Source organism: Phocoena sinus, chromosome 18 (genome assembly GCF_008692025.1).
Source record: "Phocoena sinus isolate mPhoSin1 chromosome 18, mPhoSin1.pri, whole genome shotgun sequence".
NCBI lineage: Eukaryota > Metazoa > Chordata > Mammalia > Artiodactyla > Phocoenidae > Phocoena > Phocoena sinus.
The window spans coordinates 26188252-26207885 of NC_045780.1; the positions used below are offsets into that span (position 1 = coordinate 26188252).

General features: G+C 44.0%; 1 protein-coding gene across 1 annotated transcript in view; it reads left to right on the forward strand.

Moving 5' to 3' along the window:
- The first annotated feature begins 3127 nt into the window (after window positions 1–3127).
- The window catches only part of LOC116742939 (protocadherin-8-like), a 46612-nt gene continuing 30105 nt past the window's right edge, over window positions 3128–19634 (forward strand). Inside the window, 7 exon segments of the mRNA XM_032610894.1 lie at window positions 3128–3387; window positions 3389–3637; window positions 3639–4045; window positions 4048–4725; window positions 4728–5073; window positions 5566–5666; window positions 6222–6338. Of these exon segments, the coding sequence (XP_032466785.1) occupies window positions 3128–3387; window positions 3389–3637; window positions 3639–4045; window positions 4048–4725; window positions 4728–5073; window positions 5566–5666; window positions 6222–6338 (2158 nt within the window).

Genomic DNA, 19634 nt, shown 5'->3' on the forward strand with positions numbered 1-19634 from the left:
GAGTTCAACCAAATCCCCCCACCCCCCACTTCATCCCTTTTGAAACTAAACTGCTGCTTTATCCACATTTTGGTCTTCCTGTAGTGGTGGCAGTATAGTTTGGCAATATGCTGGCAAATGGGAAAACAAGCGACATAAAGCAAATTTCTGCCACAGTGCTTTTAATATTGAGACAGATTTTTATCTAATAGAGCCAACAGAATGGAACATGAGAGTACCATGGGCTCAAGGCTGTAAACACGGCTTCCCGATGACACATCCTAAGGGGACAGATCATGCAGTTTCTATATTATTCAGCTTGTCAATCTACTGGCACAGAACTGATTTTTGCTTCAGAAAATGTCTCTTTCTTGAAACTCCAGCTGTCTTTCATTCATAAAGCAGTGTTTTAATAACGTGGTTGTTTACTAGGAAACAAAGCTAACGCTAATAATGAGTCTCTGACAATATAGCACGTTCCTTATCATAGATGGTCTCCTTGCTGCCAAACGGCTGGAGGCGAAGTGGGGAAAATGCAATCAAGCATTTAAGCATCATAGGTGGATGTTTTCAAACATTAAGTGGCCAGTTGTTTAGCATTGTGGAAGTAATGTGTATGATTGCCTGACTTTTAAAATCTTTTATCTGTGTCTTTTGATGTTCAGTAGATAGAGTCATAGACTAGTCTTCATTTTCAGGATACTGAGCAGTTTATCTGATCGTGAATGGCAAGAATGACGCTGAAAACTGGCAAGAGCCAGGCTTGGCAGGGACCGTGTGCCACGAGAGAGAGAAGGGCCAAGACTTGGACTGTGATGAAATGGGTCCCTCTCCTGGCTAAAGTGCATGGAAGCATGTGCCTTTTAAAATGCATGGGCCGAATCAGTTTTCAGTCTTCTGATAAGGGGCATCTAGGAATGAAGAAATTGGGTAAAGGGATCAGATCCTCTTGTTTTCCCTGAGACCCAAAGACTGAATAACCAGACGCTTCCTTGGAGTACTCAGTTCTAAGAAAGAAAGCAAACTGTCTTAATACCATTGAGGATACTGACCAACAAGAAATCTAGTCTCGGGCTCCCTTGGTGGCGCAGTGGTTGAGAATCTGCCTGCAGATGCAGGGGACACGGCTTCGAGCCCTGGTCTGGGAGGATCCCACATGCTGCAGAGCAACTAGGCCCGTGTGCCACAATTACTGATCCTGCGCGTCTGGAGCCTGTGCTCCGCAACAAGAGAGGCCGTGACAGTGAGAGGCCCGCGCACCACGATGAAGAGTGGCCCCCGCTTGCCACAACTAGAGAAAGCCCTTGCACAGAAACGAAGACCCAACACAGCCAAAAATAAATTAATTAATTAAATTAAATAAAATTAAAAAAAAGAAAGAAATCTAATCTCACTAAACTGAAGTAGAGTTGTTTCCTTCCTCAGATGAATGCCTCACCAGGCAAAATTTTAAAAATCTAAAATACAGTAGGACCTTGTTGCCTATCCACCACATGTATAATAGTTTACCTCTGCTAATCACAAACTCCCAGTCCTTCTATATTCAATATCCTGTGATAAATCATAATGGGAAAGAATATAAAAAAAATAATGTCTATGTGTGTATAACTAAGTCACTTTGCTGTACAGCAGAAATTAACACATTGTAAATCAACTATACTACATTAAAACATTAAATTAAAAAAATCTAAGGTAAACAAAATGAAGCTTTTTCTCTTTTTAGGATCTCAGAGTACCTGATGAAAATCAAGCCATGCTCCCCACTGTACTTCTCTATCGGTTACTGGTACTTATAATTAGAGTCGTTGCCAAATGCTCCACTAAATTAAAACCCCTGGAAATTAATTATCTCATCAAAGGTGGCTCAGTTTCAGAACTCGGTCCACAGATCCTGGTGCTAAAATAAGTGCACCTCCCTCTTAAGAGTGAAAGGAAAAAAAAAAGTCATTTACTGACATGTCTCTACAGGAATCAATAACATTACAGATCATGTAGGAGCTAAGAATAGCCTGGGCATGTTAATAGCTTAGCCTGCTCACTGATTTTATTCAAGATGACTGGTTAAAGGACACTCTGCCTTGATGACGGCTCCATGGCACGAGGAACAATGTCATCATTAACATGTGGGACTGTTTAGCATTTAGAACACTTCACACATAAAGAGAACTTAATATAGGACTATTGTGCTTTAGACAGATGGTTTAATGTTTCTTTAGCCTTCAGCCTATCAGGCCACCTGCGGTTTTCTTCAGCCAAGGGCTTTTAAAAAATAATTGGTGTATAACAATTTTCTAACGAGACTGACTGCAATGTATTTCCCTAAATCTTTTTCTTACCCTTAACTATCCCTTGCAGTGAATTGTGGCTGACTAACCTCCCTGACTGACACCGAGTCTTCATGTGTAAGTAATTACTGACATAAAAGGAGATGAAGGGGCTGAAATTTCATCATTAATGGTTTCTTTGCTTGGGAAAAGCTATTCAGAAATGATTACTTTGGAAAACAGTTCTTCTCTGATTAGAGACTGCCTGACTCTGGAGAAGCTGCTCCCCCAGAATCTTTCAATACAGGAAATGATAACCCAATATAGATGGATAACCGTGGGTGGCAAAGGATGCATATATGCATTAGTTTCAAAATGGTAAAGGAGAATAGCAATTGTGCCTCTGTCCGAGGACTATGTGTGCTCAGGAAGGAATAAAGATGCTGCGGGTCCCCTGTGCATACTCTCAAAGTGAGATTCGGGTACACTAGCAAAGCAAGCAGGGTGCGTTTTTATCGTGTAAACTTCTGTAGGGATCTTAATGATCCCCTGCACTGCCCTGGCCACTGTTCAGCTCTCCAGCCCCTTCTGTGAGCTCTTTCAAGGGAAGAACATGACCCAGAGGCTGGGAGACTGTGGATTGGTCCAGATGGATGCTAATTTGCATATTCTTCCCTAGTAACCTCCCCGGTAGGGTTCAGAAAAAGCTTGCTTGGGCCCCAGGCAGAGAAAAGCGATTATATAGCAGAGAGGGTTTAGTGATCAAAAGTATTTAAGACAGCAAGTGTCTCCTGACTGTGCACTCAGGAGGCCTTGGGAAGGCTGGAAGTCTGAGCGCAGAGACTCGGATTGTTGGTGCTTTTCTTTCCCTTTGACTAACAGGAATGTCTCACTGGAGACTCAGGTTCCCCGCTGACACTTTACACAGGGCTGGACTGGGGTCCCTGTTGCTTCTTCTGCTGCTGCTTCTGGTGTCAGGGTCTTGCAAAGAAACTGTCAATTTCCTCACCTTTGAGGAAGAAGCCCTCGGCACCTTCATCGGTATTCTGTCTGACCACATCCTGTTTAATTCCCAGCGCGAGGTGCCAAGCCAGTTCCGCCTGATTAAGATCAACAGCTCGCTGGTCCAGGTGCAAGAGGGCGACCGTCCTCAGAGATGCAGGCCTGGACCTCGAGCGGCTGTGCGGCCAGGCCTTCAAAGTGGTAAGCTTTTAGCAAGAGCAGTTCCGGCTGGTGCACGTGGAGGTGGAGGTAAGGGACGTCAACCACCACGAGCCACGCTTTTCCCGGGCCCAGATCCCGGAGGAGGTGTCTGAGGGCGCGGCCGTGGGCACGCGCATCCCCCTGGAGGTGCCCATAGACGAGGACGTGGAGGCCAATGGGCTGCAGAGCGTGTGCCTGGCCGCACAGCCCCTTCCGCGTGGAGCTGCAGACGCGCGCGGACGGTGCCCAGTGCGCCGACCTGGTGCTGCTGCAGGAGCTGGACCGCGACAGCCAGGCCGCCTACAACCTGGAGCTGGTGGCCCAGGCCGGAGGTTGCCCACCGTGCTCCGCCACGGCCGCCCTCAGTGTGCGCGTGCTGGACGCGAATGACCACAGACCGGCCTTCCCGCAGGGCGCCGTGGCCGAGGTGGAGCTGGCAGAGGACGCGCCCGTGGGCTCGCTACTGCTCGACCTGGACGCGGCGGACCCCGACGAGGGCCCCAACGGCGACGTGGTGTTCGCCTTCGGCTCCCGTACCCAGCCCGAGGCGCGCCGCCTCTTCCGCCTCGACCGGCGCTCGGGCCGCCTCACCCTGGCTGGCCCGTGGACTACGAGCGCCAGGACACTTACGAACTGGACGTGCGGGCGCAGGACCGCGGCCCCGGGCCCCGCGCCGCCACCTGCAAAGTCATCGTGCGCATCTGCGACGTCAATGACAACGCGCCGGACATCGCCATCACCCCGCTGGCCGCCCCGGGCGCGCCTGTCGCCTCGCCCTTCGCCGCCGCCGCCGCTGCTCTCGGGGGTGCGGACGCGACCTCGTCGACCGGGCCCGGGACGCCAGAGGCCGGAGCCATCTCCCTGGTGCCAGACGGCGCGGCACGCAAGAGCCTGGTGGCGCTGGTCAGCACCTCGGACAGGGACTCGGGAGCCAACGGGCAAGTGCGCTGCGCCCTCTATGGGCACGAGCACTTCCGACTGCAGCCGGCCTACGCGGGCAGCTACCTGGTGGTGACCGCGGGGTCGCTGGACTGCGAGCGCATCGCCGAGTACAACCTGACGCTCGTGGCCGAGGACCGCGGCGCGCCCCCGCTGCGCACCGTGCGGCCCTACCTGGTGCGGGTGAGCGACGAGAACGACAACGAGCCGCTCTTCACGCGGCCGGTCTACGAGGTGTCGGTGAGTGAGAACAACCTGCCCGGGGCCTACTTGGCTTCGGTGGCCGCCAGGGACCCGGACCCGGGCCGCAACGCCCAGGTCACCTACTGGCTGCTGGAGGCTCCGTGTCCACCTACGTCTCATTGGACCCCGTCACCGGGGAGCTGCACGCACGACAGTGCTTTGACCGCGAGGAACTGGCTGAGCTGCGGCTGGGGCTGGAGGCGCTCGACGGCGGCTCTCGGCCGCTCCGGGGCCGGGCCGTGATGCGGCTGCATGTGGAGGACCAGAACGACCACGCTCCTCGGCTGGTGACCCCGCCGCTCGTCAGTGACTCAGCCCAGGCCCCTCTGCCCCGGGACGCGCCCCTGGGCTACCTGCTGACCCGACTGCAGGCTAGGGACACGGACAAAGACCTCAACGCGGAGCGACTGCGGCCCCGGGGCGCTAGCGCTACACCCGGCCACGGGTGAGCTGTCCCTGCAGTGCCGCCTGTCCCCGCAGCCCGCCGACCCGCTGACGGCGGCCGTCGTGGTGCTTGCCGGAGGCCAGCCGGCCCGGTAGTGCACGGCCACCTTGCTCCTCGTGCCCGCGCACTCGGCGCCACCTGGCGGAGAGGTGGTGCTGGTGCCACGGCCGCCTCCGCCGGCAAACGAGGAATGGGAGGTGTCCGCGGGACGGCGCACGGCGCATGGAGCAGGACGGCACCCTGACCTCTCCGTGGTTGTGGTCGGGGCTTTGACCAGCGGCTGCGGCCTTCCGCCGGTGGCCATCGTCACCGTGACTTGTTCCTGCTCAGGCAAGGCCAGGACGCGGAGGAAGAGGCTTTGTGAGCACAGACAGAGCAGGTGCCATGCGAGCAGTGGCCAGGCTTGCCCATGTTGCAGGACATCAGGGGCTGATCCTGGGAGGTTCAACCCAAGGTTCTTCGTGGAGACACCGCCGCTTTCCACTTCCTCAGAGGCGTAGGAGAACGAGTCGGCCGAGACTTCCCAGTCCGGGAACAGTGCGGTGTCCTTATGCTCCTCGCCTCGGAAGAGGAACGAGATCCCCTGGGCCCAGGTAGCACACCCCCAGCTCTCTTAGTGTCCTCGTTAGCATTCAGTAAATTTTCACGCTGGGAGCTTTATGAAAATTCAGTGCCTGATCAGATTTGGGACTTAAAGTGGCTAATTTTTCGGGACTTATTTTTTATCTGAGAGGAAAAATTCTTCACCGATGAGAGCAGGAGGAGACCTGATGCTCATGTGTTCCTGGAGGCCCATGTCTATTCCTGCTGTTTCGGCCCCTGGTAACTTCCTTATGGGTCCAGCTCGAATCCCTTTCCATCAGGGTTTAAATGGTGTCTTCCTGCAGCACTGCAGATGAGGGATGCTGTACCTGCTCTGTCAGTTCTGATATCTAAGGGTGAAATATTATTAACTGCTGCTCTCACACCTCTTTTTAAACAGGGTTCCGTCTCAGGTCCTTTTCTTTCCCCATTCCTGTGGGGAGAGGATAAATCTACTGCAAGTTTAAGGTAATTGCAGAGTATTTATCATTATCTCTAAGCCATGGGTTTGAAATTTTGTACATTTTTATGGATAACAGAGTAGTTTTTTTCCTTTTCACTTCCAGGACACATTCAAATCCAGATGTTTAGTGTGAGAGATAGTGGAAAAGGAGACAGTGAATTGAATGACAACAGTTCTGATATCAAGAAAGCACTTTTTGGAATGATTGCAAAGCAAGAGGGTAAGTTCACACCTGTGACTTTGAAGTTCTTGCTTTCAAAGTCATAATATTATATGCCCGAATGCATAATTAAAAAAAACTGAACAAGGGGTCTTAACTGTACATGCATAGATCGGAGTACTCTGAATGCTGCTGAATAGAGCTAATATTTTTAATCACTGACTATATAGCTGTTTCTATGTATTTTAAATACATTTATTGACTTATTTATTGACTTATTTATTCCCCATGATAAATCTAATGAGGTAGGAAACTGAGGCACAGAGAGTTTAAGTAGTTTGCCCAAGTGTTGGAGTTAAGATCTTAGCCCAGGAATTCTGGCTTTAGATTTCCTGCTCTTTTTTTTTTTTTTTTTTGCGGTGCGCGGGCCTCTCACTGTTGTGGCCTCTCCCGTTGCGGAGCACAGACTCCGGACGCGCAGGCTCAGTGGCCATGGCTCACGGGCCCAGCCGCTCCGCGGCATGTGGAATCTTCCCGGACCGGGGCACGAACCCGAGTCCCCTGCATTGGCAGGCGGACTCTCAATCACTGTGCCACCAGGGAAGCCCCAGATTTCCTCACCCGACTAAACTGCCTCTATTAATGCAAAAGATTAAAATACTGAAAAATCAGAATATTGTGGTTATTAATACTAAAATAACTTAGTGTCACGAGCACTAAGGATAACTTCCCCCCTGTGGGTATTCCAGAAGGGAACAGCATGTGAATAGGTAAATTTCATATAGGCCAGTATGCCATTTGCTGGGAACATATGGGGATAGATTTTTTTTCTTTTTTTGATATTTCTTTTTAAATTTTATTTATTTATTTTTGAGGGGTGTGTGGGTTTTTTTGGCTTTGCTCTGTTCAGTGAATCCTGCACCAACACAGTCTTATGCTATTCAGTCCATCTCCTGTAGTGTTGAGGTCAAAATCTCTGTAATGGTGTCTGGTTCTGGAACGGTAGCTCCTGTGGGGAAAGGCATAGTCAATTTTGAGGTGTTTTATGTTAGTCTCCACAAAAGTGGGCATTAGATGTTTAGTCTCTCAGAGATGAGTCCTGATGCTATGTCCTACTGATTCAAGTGCCTCTTCACCATCATAGATACTTTTGCCCACCCTATGTTTAGTTCCTTCAACATTTTTTACTTTAAATGGTATGGCTTTTAAAAGTATCTGCATCCTGGTCCCCTTCTTCTGAATATTCTCTAGTTTGTATATATCTCTCCTAAAATGAGGCACTTAGAGTTGAACATAGTACTACGGAAACAGCCTCTCTCCTGACCTCCAAATTTGTATACCTACTTGCTTCTTCCACGTCTCCATTTGGGTGTTTAATGAACATATCACATGTTCAACACTGAACTCTTGATTTCTGTTCCCCAAACCCACTCTTCCTCTAATGTTTGTAGCTCTGGAAATGACACCTCTATTAACTTAGTTGCTTGCTCTGTCCAAAATCCTTTGTGTCATTCTTGATTTGTGTCTTCCCACACGCAACTTCCAATCCATCAGCAAATCCTATTGGAATTACTTTGAAACTATATTGTCAATCAAAGCTCTTCTCACTATCTTCATTGCTGCTGCCCTAGCCGGGGCACTATCATCTCTTGCTTGGACAACTGCAGTAGGTCCAAACTGGCCTCTCTGCTTGCATGCTTGCCCTCTTGCAGTCTGTTCTCCCTGCAGGAACTAGAGTGATCCTTTTACTTCATAAATCAGATTATGTTAATCAACTCTCCAAAGATTTTTCACTTATCCAAAATCCCTATCATGGTGTCCCAGTTATGAATGCTGGGTAACAAACTAGCCCCAAATACAGTGGTTTACAACAATCATATTATGCTCATGGATTCTCTGGGCCATTTTGGACGGGACATAGCTTGTGCCTGTTTCAGTTTCTGAGGCTTTAGCTGAGAAGATGTGATGGCTGGGAGCTGGAATCATCTGAAGGCTTATTCAGTCATGTGTCTGGCGTGGTAACTAGGATGACTGAAATTCTAGGATTGCAGACTTGGGGATGGGAAGTACACATGGCTTGATTCTCTGACAGCATGGCGGCCTCAGGAAAGTCACATGCTAGCTTACGGTTGCAAACATGAATGCTCCAACAAACAAGACAAAGACCCATCTTCTTTTATGACCCAACCTCAGAAAGACATAGTCATTTCCATCATATTCTACTGGTCCAAGCAATCTTAAGCCCACCAGATTAAAAGGAATGGGACAAAGACCCCATGTCTACATTGGAAAATTATTAAAGAATTTTGGGGCCGTGTTTGTAAACAAGCCACGCATGGCCCATAAAGTCCTGTATTATCTGGCTCCTGGCTGCTTCTCCCATCTGAGTTCTTACCACTCTTCCCCTGATAATTTAGGTCATTTTATTGGCTTTCTTGTTTTTTTTGAATTGACCAAGCGTGTCTTTATTTCAGACCTCAGTGTCTTGCTGTTCCCTCTGCCTGGTAAGTTCTTTCTCAAGATACCCATATTGTTTGCTTTCTGCCTTCATTTAGTTCTTTGCTCAGATATCCATCCTCAAAGAGGTCTTCCTAACTGCACATTGCTTCTCCCCACTGTCACTGCCACTCTCCACCCTGCTTTATTTTCCGTCATAGCATTTATCACTGCCTCATATTATTTTATATATTTGCTTGTTTATTATTTGTTCCCTGTTCCATGCTGAATCACTGGCATCAAATGTGTACTAGCAATTTTTTACTGAATGGATGAATGAAGGTGTGGTTTAACCAGAATATACATCACAACTGTATGACTATGTCAGGTGATAATATCACATTTTATATTAGGATAAATATATCACATAAATATATCACATAAATATCACATTTTATATTAGGATAAATTTATCTTGTTTTTACAAGTTCCATTGTGCTACTTTGTTTTGTGGACAATTTTAGTGTCATCTTAAAACTTGAAGATTTTACAGTAAATGTATCTTTCCAGATCATTTAATGGTAAATAAGCCTTTTCCAAACACAAAACAAAACAAAATCAAATTCCTGGAACTCCTACTGTTTATTCACTATTTAGGGAATTACCAGCTTATTCTTCCCTTACCTCAGTTTCCTCTTTATAATAATAGGCAAGCTCTCTAAATCCATGATAGCTCAAGGTGCAGTTTTAGCAAACAATGTGATCAAGGCAATGTGTTCACCATGAGAAAATACCATTTCTCGTTTCTCGGTAATAACCATCACATTTCCTCCTGCCAGTATGCAACAGCTACATTTTATTTATTTATTGAGCATTTATACAAGTTTCACCATGTGTCAGCAACTGTTCCAGGTGCTTTACAAGTATTAACTCACTTAATCCTCGTGATAATGCTATTAAGTAGGTACTGTCATTTAACACCGTTTTGCACATGGGGAAACTGAGGCATAGACTTGTTGGAGTAATTTGATCATGGCCACCCAGCTGTAAGGGGTAGAGCTGGATTTCCAACTCAGGAAGTCTGGCTTTGGAGTCCATGCTTTTAAAATGTTCTGCTGTAGCGTAGCTTTAGTAGGGTTTTTACACACTTATTTTATGAGCCTGCTGAAGATTTAGGACCGATTTACATTTCTGAGGATGTTTCTGTCTTTGACTTCATGAGCTGTTCCGATTTATGATTTGGTTTATACGTCAACTGTCTGCTGCATTTTCTTGTAAAACTTTTAGTGGGAGTGTTGAAGGGATGCCACGTGGGTGATGGCAAGATAATTGAATTAGATGTTGACAACTGGACATAAGATGTTTATTGCAGGTATTTTAAGTTGTTTTTTGCATCTCACTTTTAATAGATAACACAGAGGATGAGTGGATACACCCGATAATCTTTTTAAAAAATTTTTGAATTTTATTTATTTTTTTATATAGCAGGTTCTTATTAGTTATCCCTTTTATACCTATTAGTGTACATATGTCAATCCCAATATCCCAATTCATCACAGCACCACCCCCCGCCCCCATAACCCGATAATCTTCAGAAACTTCATTTTAGACTGTAATTCTGACCATTTCTCCCACCAAACCTGTATCAGAGATTCTCGCAAATCGTTTAATTTACTTGCTTGGATTTTATTCCCATTTCATTTCCTCAGTGCACCAGCAGGTGGAGGTACAAGTCATTGGTAGAAAATCCAGAGGAAGAAAAAAATAAACAGCTAGAAAACTAGTCTCTGGACAACTGAATGCTGTTTGCATTTTTAAGTGTATCGCTATGTAGCATTCTGGTTATTTAAAACATTTAAAACTATTTCACTTTATTTCCAAGTTGTTTCAGATCATTCAGAACAAAAAGCTTTTAAGGATCCTGAAAGGTTAATCCAGGCATTTCATCACATCATGAAGACAGCTACAGGACTGTACTCTCTTCAAGTACCCGTTGCCCTCACTTTTCCCAGCTGAGAAATATGGGTTTCCAGCCAGAACACTAAGAATCCAAAGGATGTTATTTTCAAGCCTATGCCTCCCCAAGTGCTGGTGGCCAAGTATATATGACAGAGTTCAAAACTGCAGGCCAGCAGGGCCACGTTCCACACTTCTTGGACAGAATGATGAATTAAATCATCCTTCAGTGGATGAATCACCTTCACATGCCTCAGAAATAGCCACTTCATTCTGAAATGCTGCAACTCATATAGACAGTTACGTCTGGGGAATATACACATTTATGTTTCTGTCAAGCATTTGTAAGCCAAGCTGCACCCACGAGCCTCCTGGTTTTGACAGACGTTTCCCTAAATTACGATAATAGTCAATGTCAGAGTACATGATGATTTTATATAATCCACGCTATTTTACCAAAGAGTTCTAGATGAGAGCCCTTTATTGCCACAAATATAATTAGTGAACATATATTTTATTTTCTAGGATCATTTATGAATGTAAATAAAATATTCATCTAGCTGTTCATATACAGTTAAGTGTTTACAGTTTTACTGGGAACATAATTTAACTTTAGGCTGGATGAAGAATCTGGACCCCAGCTGTAACCATAGGCCCAATGGGGAGAAAGAAGAAGCTGTGGACGGGCACCACTGGGCTGGGGGAACCCAAACCGTTTCTCTAGCCTAACATCTGAGAGGATTGTCTGGTGCTTAGTGGGTAGAGCAGTGGCAGATTCTGGCAATGGGTGAAAACCAAATACAGATGACTGGTGATGTTGTGCTTTTGGGCACTCAGCCCATTCACGGCTGCAGCTCCATCTGAGGCAGGGCTGCAGGGAGCAGGGATGGCAGGACCTAGAGAGAGTTTTAAGGCCTCAGTCATCTGGGTTAGAGCTCCCAACAGGACTCTTCCCTTAGCTGTGAACAAGAAGCTAGGCAGACACTGAGGCAGAAGACCGGGGGCAAAAGGAGAGATCAAATGCCCAATGGAGTGACTGGAAGGCTTAGGTGAACAGCTGACCAGATCCAGGGGCAGCAAGGTTGGGTGATGGGATGGAAGGATCTGGATTATGTCTTGTTGGCTTCAAGATTGGCTCAGACCATGGGAAGAATTGGATCTGCAACGGCAGGACACTAGTATCTCCCCAGTAGGAAGTGTCCGGGCTCATCAAGATCTGACTGGCAAGAACTGTCCACCCAATTCAATAATCCCTCGCCACATGTGGCTGCTTAAATTTAAATGAATTAAAATTCAGTACAATGAAGAATTCAGTTCCTTGGTCACATTAGCCATGTGTGGCTAGTGGCTACGGTATTGGGCAGAGAAGCTGTACAACCTTTCCATTATCACAGTTCTAGTGGATTTAGAAGGAGGGCCAGGCTGGAGGACCACATCCACAGGCTGGACTTATTGAGGGAGCCACTGACCCACCATCGTTGCTCGACACATTTACAGGGTGACTGTGTTTTCATTGTTCTCCACGCTTCCCTGGTTCATGACATCAGTCTTTTATTGGTTCATAGAAGTATCTAAAAATGGGTGGACACATTATATTATTTATTATAAAATATTTGAAAAATGTCTAATGACAGGAATTCCCGGGAATTCCGTGGAGGTCCTGTGATTAGGCCTCCTCGCTTCCACTGCTGGGGCTAGACTCGATTCCTGGTCGGGGAACTAAGATTCCACAAGTTGTGGCAGTGTGATCTTTAAAAAAAAAAAAAAAACAAAAAGAATTCCCAATACTACAAGATTTTCTGCAGGCAGAAACTCTAATTTCTAAAGGCTCCTCTGCTATTCTAGCTAGCACCTTAAATTTGTAGTTCTCATATTCAGTCCTATAACCTTAGAGATTTTGCAGCAATGGTCATGATAAAATCAACCTGCTGTTATTCCTAAACTTGCCCAAGAAGTAATTCAGCCATTTTCATGATCAGTAATTCATTCTTTACCTACGCTCAGGCGAGACGCCAGAAAGTCCTTTAAACTCCTTTGGCTGCTGGCCTTCCGTAGAAAATCACTGCTGTAGAAATCGGTTTCCAGGTCCTGTGGTGTCTTCAGAGTTAGTATGTGGCCCCAAGCATCAGCTTTCCAGAATCGGTGGTCTAGGCCTCAGTGAGAGTAGAGCAAACATGAACGAGTGTACCTAAAATTACACGAGACATACCTTCAAAGTGAAATGTACACCCATCTTTTGGTTTACGTTGAATAGTATTTCAACTTCATTAGAGTAATTTGTTATGTAAATGAATTCTGTGGGAAACAATATTTAGAAGCTGAGAATCTAAAATTTTCCCTCAAGTTTATAAACATAGGATTAGATGTCTTTGTTTTTCTTAAAACCAGGTTCACATGCATTTGTGATGTTAGCTTCTACCTTAAGGATGATTCCTCAAGCAATTTATAACTCCGGAATCCTGCCTGTTGATGACTGCATTCTCAGTGAGAGACCACAATGGGCAACATTTATCAAATGCTCATTGTATACAAGGCTCCATGCTAAATGCTTTACATGAATTACTGTATTTATACCTCATAATTATCCTAGGAGGTAGTTATATTATCATCCCCATTCTATAGATGAGGAAATGGAGATTTAGAGAGGATGATTTGTTTGAGGTCATATAGTCAGTGAAGGAATTACAATATAACATTAAAGTACATGAATTTTAGGTTTACAGCTGGATGGAATTTTATATGTATACACTCATGTTACCACCACCCAGATCAAGGAATAGAACATTTCCAGCTCCCTTGATGGCTCCTTTTCGTGCACCTTTCCCAGGCAATAACTCTTCCCAAGGAAACCACTATTCAAACGTCTTTCACCATCTGACTTTTCCTGTACTTGAACTTTATATAAATGGAACAGTACAGCCTGGCTCACAGTTATGTCTGTGAGCTTCATCCATGCTTTTCATTCTTTCTCACTGCTGTGTAGTATTTGATTTGTGAATTTGCCACAATTTATGTATCCACTCTACAGTTGATGGTCATTAGGGTGATTTCAAGTTTTTGGCTTTTGTGAATACATTTACACGTTTTTTGGTGGATGTGGCACTTGCTTCTGTTGGCCATATACCCAGGATTGGAACTGTTGAGTCAAGAGTGATGATATTGTAACTCTATCATATGATCCTGCAATCCCACACCTGGGCATATATTCAGAGAAAACTCTAATTCGAAAAGATACAGGTACCCCACACCCCAGTGTTCATAGCAGCACTACTCACAATAGCCAAGACATGGAAGCCACCTAAATGTCCATTGACAGAGGAATGGTTAAAGAAGATGTGGTATATTTGTACAATGGAATATTACTCAGCCATAAAAAAGAATGAAATAATGCTATTTGCAGCAACATGGATGGACCTAGAGATTATCATACTAAGTGAAGTAAGTCAGACAAAGGCAAATATCATATGATATCACTTATAGGTAGAATCTAAAAAGAGATACACACAAACCTATTTACAAAGCATAAACAGACTCACAGACATAGAAAACAAACTTATGGCTACCAAGGGGGATAGTGGAGGTGGAGCAGATAAATTAGGAGTTTGGGATTAGCATATACACACTACTATGTATAAAATAGTTAAACCACAAGGACCTATACTGGATAGCACATGGAACCATCCTCAATATCTTATAATAACCTATAATGGAAAGGAATCTGAAAAATAATATATATACATATGGGTATGTATATATACACATATATATGATAACTGAATCACTTAGCTGTACACTTGAAACTAACACAACATTGTAAATTAACTATACTTCAATTAAAAATGAAATTTTGAAAACCCAAACAAAAGGGTGATGGATCTAGTATATGAACCTCGTTTCCTGACTCCAGTGTTACTCATTGTACACCACCCACTACATCAATAACAGCTAACATTGTCTGAGCACTGTCTATAATGTGCCAGACACTCTGCAAAGCTCTATTTCTCCAAGTAGACTCTTGATAAAACTGAGAACTTTTTATACGCTTAACTAGTAACCACAGGGGAGGTTTCACATTTGTTCGACAAATAAGACAGTCTTTTAAATTAACATTAACTAGCTGATATATTACAATGTATGTGGAGCACTTAGTAGCTTCTCTCTGTAAAAAACATCATAATATCCATCTTTGACAGACTTATTTTGCTCATGGAAATGTATACAGTAAAAGTAGAGGTAGCAATTGATTATGAATTTACTTGTGTACTGTAATTAGCTAAGGAAGAAACAAATCCATTTAAAACCAATTTCCATAGTCTACACAGGCACAGGAATTGATCGCAGACTTGAATTTGCTGAATAAAAAGGGAAGCTAGCTAATCTCAATTTGTATTTCATTGAGCAAATGTCAGCTATTGATTTCTGTGGCTGACTACTGGTGAGGCTATGTGTCTGTCAGCACCATCACTATGCAGTTTAATTAGGTGTGGGCTGGTCAATTTCACTTGCTTGAGGCAGATGAAATATTTAGCTGTAGTGGGAGGAAAAGCTTCAGCCAGCTGCCTGTCCTATCACCCTCTTTCAGACTCTTACTCATCTCAATTCAAGGTCCATTGATTCTTATTGTTGGATGTTGTACAGAGGAGCCCTTTTGTAATGTGGTGTCAGAAGCTTGGACCAAGACTGACTTAACCGGCTAACTGAATTCTCCCAAGCTTTCTTGAACTCTTTTTTTTTGTTGTTGTTAAATAAATTTATTTATCTTATTTATTTTTGGCTGCGTTGGGTCTTCGTTGCTGTACACGGACTCTCTCTAGTTGCGGCGAGCGGGGGCTACTCTTTGTTGCCGTGCGCGGGCTTCTCACTGTGGTGGCTTCTCTTGCTGCGGAGCACGGTATCTAGGTGCATGGGCTTCAGTAGTTGGGACACATGGGCTCAGTAGTTGTGGCGCATGGGCATAGTTGCTCCACGGCATGTGGGATCTTCCCAGACTAGGGTTCGAACCCATGTCCCCTGCATTGGCAGGTGGATTTTTAACCACTGCGCCACCAGGGAAGTCCCAGGTTGCCCATTCTTGCCAATTTTTATTCAACATAGTTTGAGAAGTCCTAAATATATGACTGGACACCATAAAACTCCTAGAGGAAAACATAGGCAGAGCACTCTTTGACATAAGTTGTAGAGATAGTTTTTTTTGGGATCTGTCTCCTTCCTCAAGTTACAACGGAGTTACATCCTGATAAACCCTCATGATCACGTACATGGCTAACTGGGAGCTGCACCTCGTTGCCGCTGCCCAGCAACATGAGAGAATATCTTACTAGCCTTCAGAGTGGAAGTGAAACAGCAGCTCTCCTCAGAACTCAGTCCACCAGTTTCGCTTTCTTGAACTCTTGACAATGCAGCATTTCATCTTAGGGTAATGACTTGACCCGTATATTACAGAACAGGTTTCCACAATGTTCCTGGTTTTCCTAAAGATCAATCCATGCTGCCTTGGTCAGATGGGATTTGTGTAGGATTTGACAAGTTGTGAGGCCTTGTGACCTAGCGTAACACAGAATGTGTAATCTTGCCCTGTCCTCGAGTGCTACTATTCATATAAAAAGTGACCTAAAGGAACAGTGAAGATAATGTCTTCTTTCTCAAAAGGAATACTATAATCTCTTTGGTTTTGGTTTCCTCACCTGAAATGGGGATAACAGTACCTACTTTATAGGGATTTTGTAATAGCTAAATGAGATAGTACATATAAAATGCTTAGAGCAATGCTTTGCCCATAGTTATCACTCAATAAATATTTATTATTACCATCAGAAACATTTTTCACTTCCCTCTTGTCTTGTTTAAATGGATGTAGTTTGTTATTCCAAATATTCCTAATTTTTTCTCTTTTTTCCTTTCTGTTTGGTGCAATTAGGTTTTTTTTTTTCATCTCTTTTGGTTGGCTATTATTATTCTTTTTAAACTAACTTTTCAAGTAGGTGAACAATAATAAAGTCCTCTGTGGATTACAATTTTTTTGACAGTGGTATGAGCCTCTGATTTTAAAAAAAGACCCTTTAGTAGAAACATTTTTTTACAGTAGTTCTTGGAAAGTTAGATCAGTCGATCATTTTGTCTTCTGGCTATATTTCAAGCCAGCAGTGAACTTGACAGGCACATGAGGGCATTTAAATGGAAAGGTTAGAGCCCAGTGATAATAAATGAACTGCTTCGTTAGTTCAAGAATCCTTTGGAAAACTCACAAGAACTTGGTAGCCCACCTTTTTCTGCTTTGGTGACTGTTCATGTGCCATTTAATTGAGCCTGTAGGTCACATGCTCTGCACCTCGTGCACCCCCATCAGCCCATGGTGCTGTCGTGATACCCTGCAAGAGGCATGAAGTAATAAAGTGGTGGATGATCAGCTTCTGGCTCAGGCCACTGCAGCTGGGGAGATGATTGATAGGCATTTCTAAGTAATGGGAGAGAGTCTTCCAGATAGCACGCAGCTTGAAAGGTACTTTCTTTCCAACCTGGAGGCAAGAAAACCTGTAGAACTTCTCCCACGTAAGGCCCAGGAGGCAGTCACAGACATTCATAGATATTCTGGTAGACATATTTTATAGATGGCATATGCTCTAGTCCATGCTTCTTAGTTTTCAGTTCTGTCTCCTGCCACCTTCCTGCTTATGTGCCCTGCCCCAGCCTCAATGGTCTGCCTCCCCTAAAATGGAGATGGGACAGCCATATAGACAATACCCCAAGCCCTGATCACAGGAGCCAGGCCCACCTCTCAGATAGCCCTGAGGACATATTACACCTGAGGGCCTATAAAGGGATGGACACCTGAAATGTGCTGATTACCTACTCACCTGAGTTCTTATCCCCAAGCGACCTTCCTCCCCCTGCCTGTGGTTTGGTTTTCCATGTAAGCTTGTTTTCAGGGAGAGAATGGGCTGGACCTATGGAAGCATGTATTCTGTTCCTATGCAAAGTAGAATTTTCATTGTAAATTAATTAGATTGCAATTTTGGTTTTATACATCAGAACCGTGAGGTTGCTTGAAGTGATTTTTGCTCTTCAGAAAAGGATCTATTTTCGTAGTGCTGAAAAATCAGGGATTTGAATCTGCCTCTCTGAGGGCCGGACACTGTATTATGATAAATTGACAAAGCTAATGAATGCAATTCCCTGAGGTCTCCTAGGGGACAGCCCGCTGGTCATTCCCCAGGCAGTATGCCACCCCCCAGCCCTGCATTGGCCATGCCAATGCATTTCCTAATTAAATGTCTGCATCAGCTGGTGATGCAGTGGTAGCTAATATCTGTCAGGCTTTTCACGTGTACAATGATACTTCAATCCTGTGAAGCAGGCAGTGTTATTGTCTTCTACACATAAGAAAATCGAGGTTAAATTACTTAGGCAAATTCCAGTACTGGTGATTGGCGGAGCTTCAATGCCAGACCACATCTTCTGGGTTCAGGGCATGTCCCACCTTGCCTTACTGCCTTTCTTTTAGCTTGCTAGTTCTTCATTTTATAGGTCTATAGGTCTAGAAAGCAGAGTACTTAAAAACCCATTTTGGTAGTTTCTCTGCTGAAATCACCAGGAGCGGATGAACAATCTAAATGCATGTTCAGCCCCTCAAAGATGTGATCTGTCCTCTGCCTGCGCGTCCCTCATCCATCATGCATGCTCCTAATAGACTCGGCAGGCTTGCACAAAGGGGTGCTTTTCTTCCTCTCTCCGTGCTGCTTCCTTTGAGGCATGCTACTGTTCAGGGCCCTGTTGAGATTTTGATTAAAAAAGACAGATATTGTGCAACTTCCATTAATGTTCTATTTCTCCTGTAGCAAAATGTAAGCCTTTGCAACTTCCTCAAGGGAATTTAATTTTCCATGTCTGTTGGCAAATTCAATTTTGAGTTTTACGTAAAACACTCGAAAACAGTTAGTGGGGTTATGTTTGTAATTCAGTGATTCTTTGAGGTGACTTTAACCCTTTTGCAACCCATTCCCCTTTTCTGAAATCCACAAGCCGCTAGCTTTCTAATGTAAAAAAAAATTACTTTTACAAGTATAAAGGGCCTAAGGTATTTAACTTTCTTTTGCCCTCCTCTTTCTGGTTATGGTAATGCCATTTGACTTACTTTTATAATGTTCTCTAAAGGTAACAAAACCTTTGTAAGTTAAGAAATTATAAACATGCATTTTGAAAATGCTCAGCACATGACAACTAAAAGTTAAGATAGCTCATTGTATATCTGAGCAGCTTTATAACATCTCCAACTGATAGTGTGCCCTTGTATATATATATATATATATATATATATATATACACACACATATATCTATATACATATATATATACATACATATATACATATATATATATACACACACACATATATCTATATACATATATATATATATATATACATACATATATACATATATATATATATCTCTTGGTGCCCCCCCAGTCTTTACCTAGCTCAATGTATATATAATTTACATTCATTAATTCTGAGACTTATTACAGATTTGTGGATTATCTGAATCTTTTCTGTCTCTCCCTCTTGCCCCTTGAATAGTGTCCATTTTTTCTCCAACTTATTAGCACTTTTCGGGTGTTGAAACTAGGATAGGAGAGTGGGGAAAGTCAAACACATAAATTTGACTTCTTTTGTGATTTGATCAAACCAGTGTTTTAGAAAAGCGGTCAAATAAATCAAGCAACTGGTACAAAATTTGGAGCTGCAGCTTCTATTAATTTTTTTTTCCTGGAGATAGGGAATAAACTGGGGTAGGGAGTAGATATGAGTCTTTCTTCTCTTAATATGAACTTGCTCCCTTAAGGCTACTATTTTTTCTTCTGGGATCCTAACTGTCATACTTACAATACCATGCAATCAACTGCCCACATTCCCTCAGAAAGACTAAGATAAACTTGGAAAATGATTGAGCTAGATATTAAACTTTG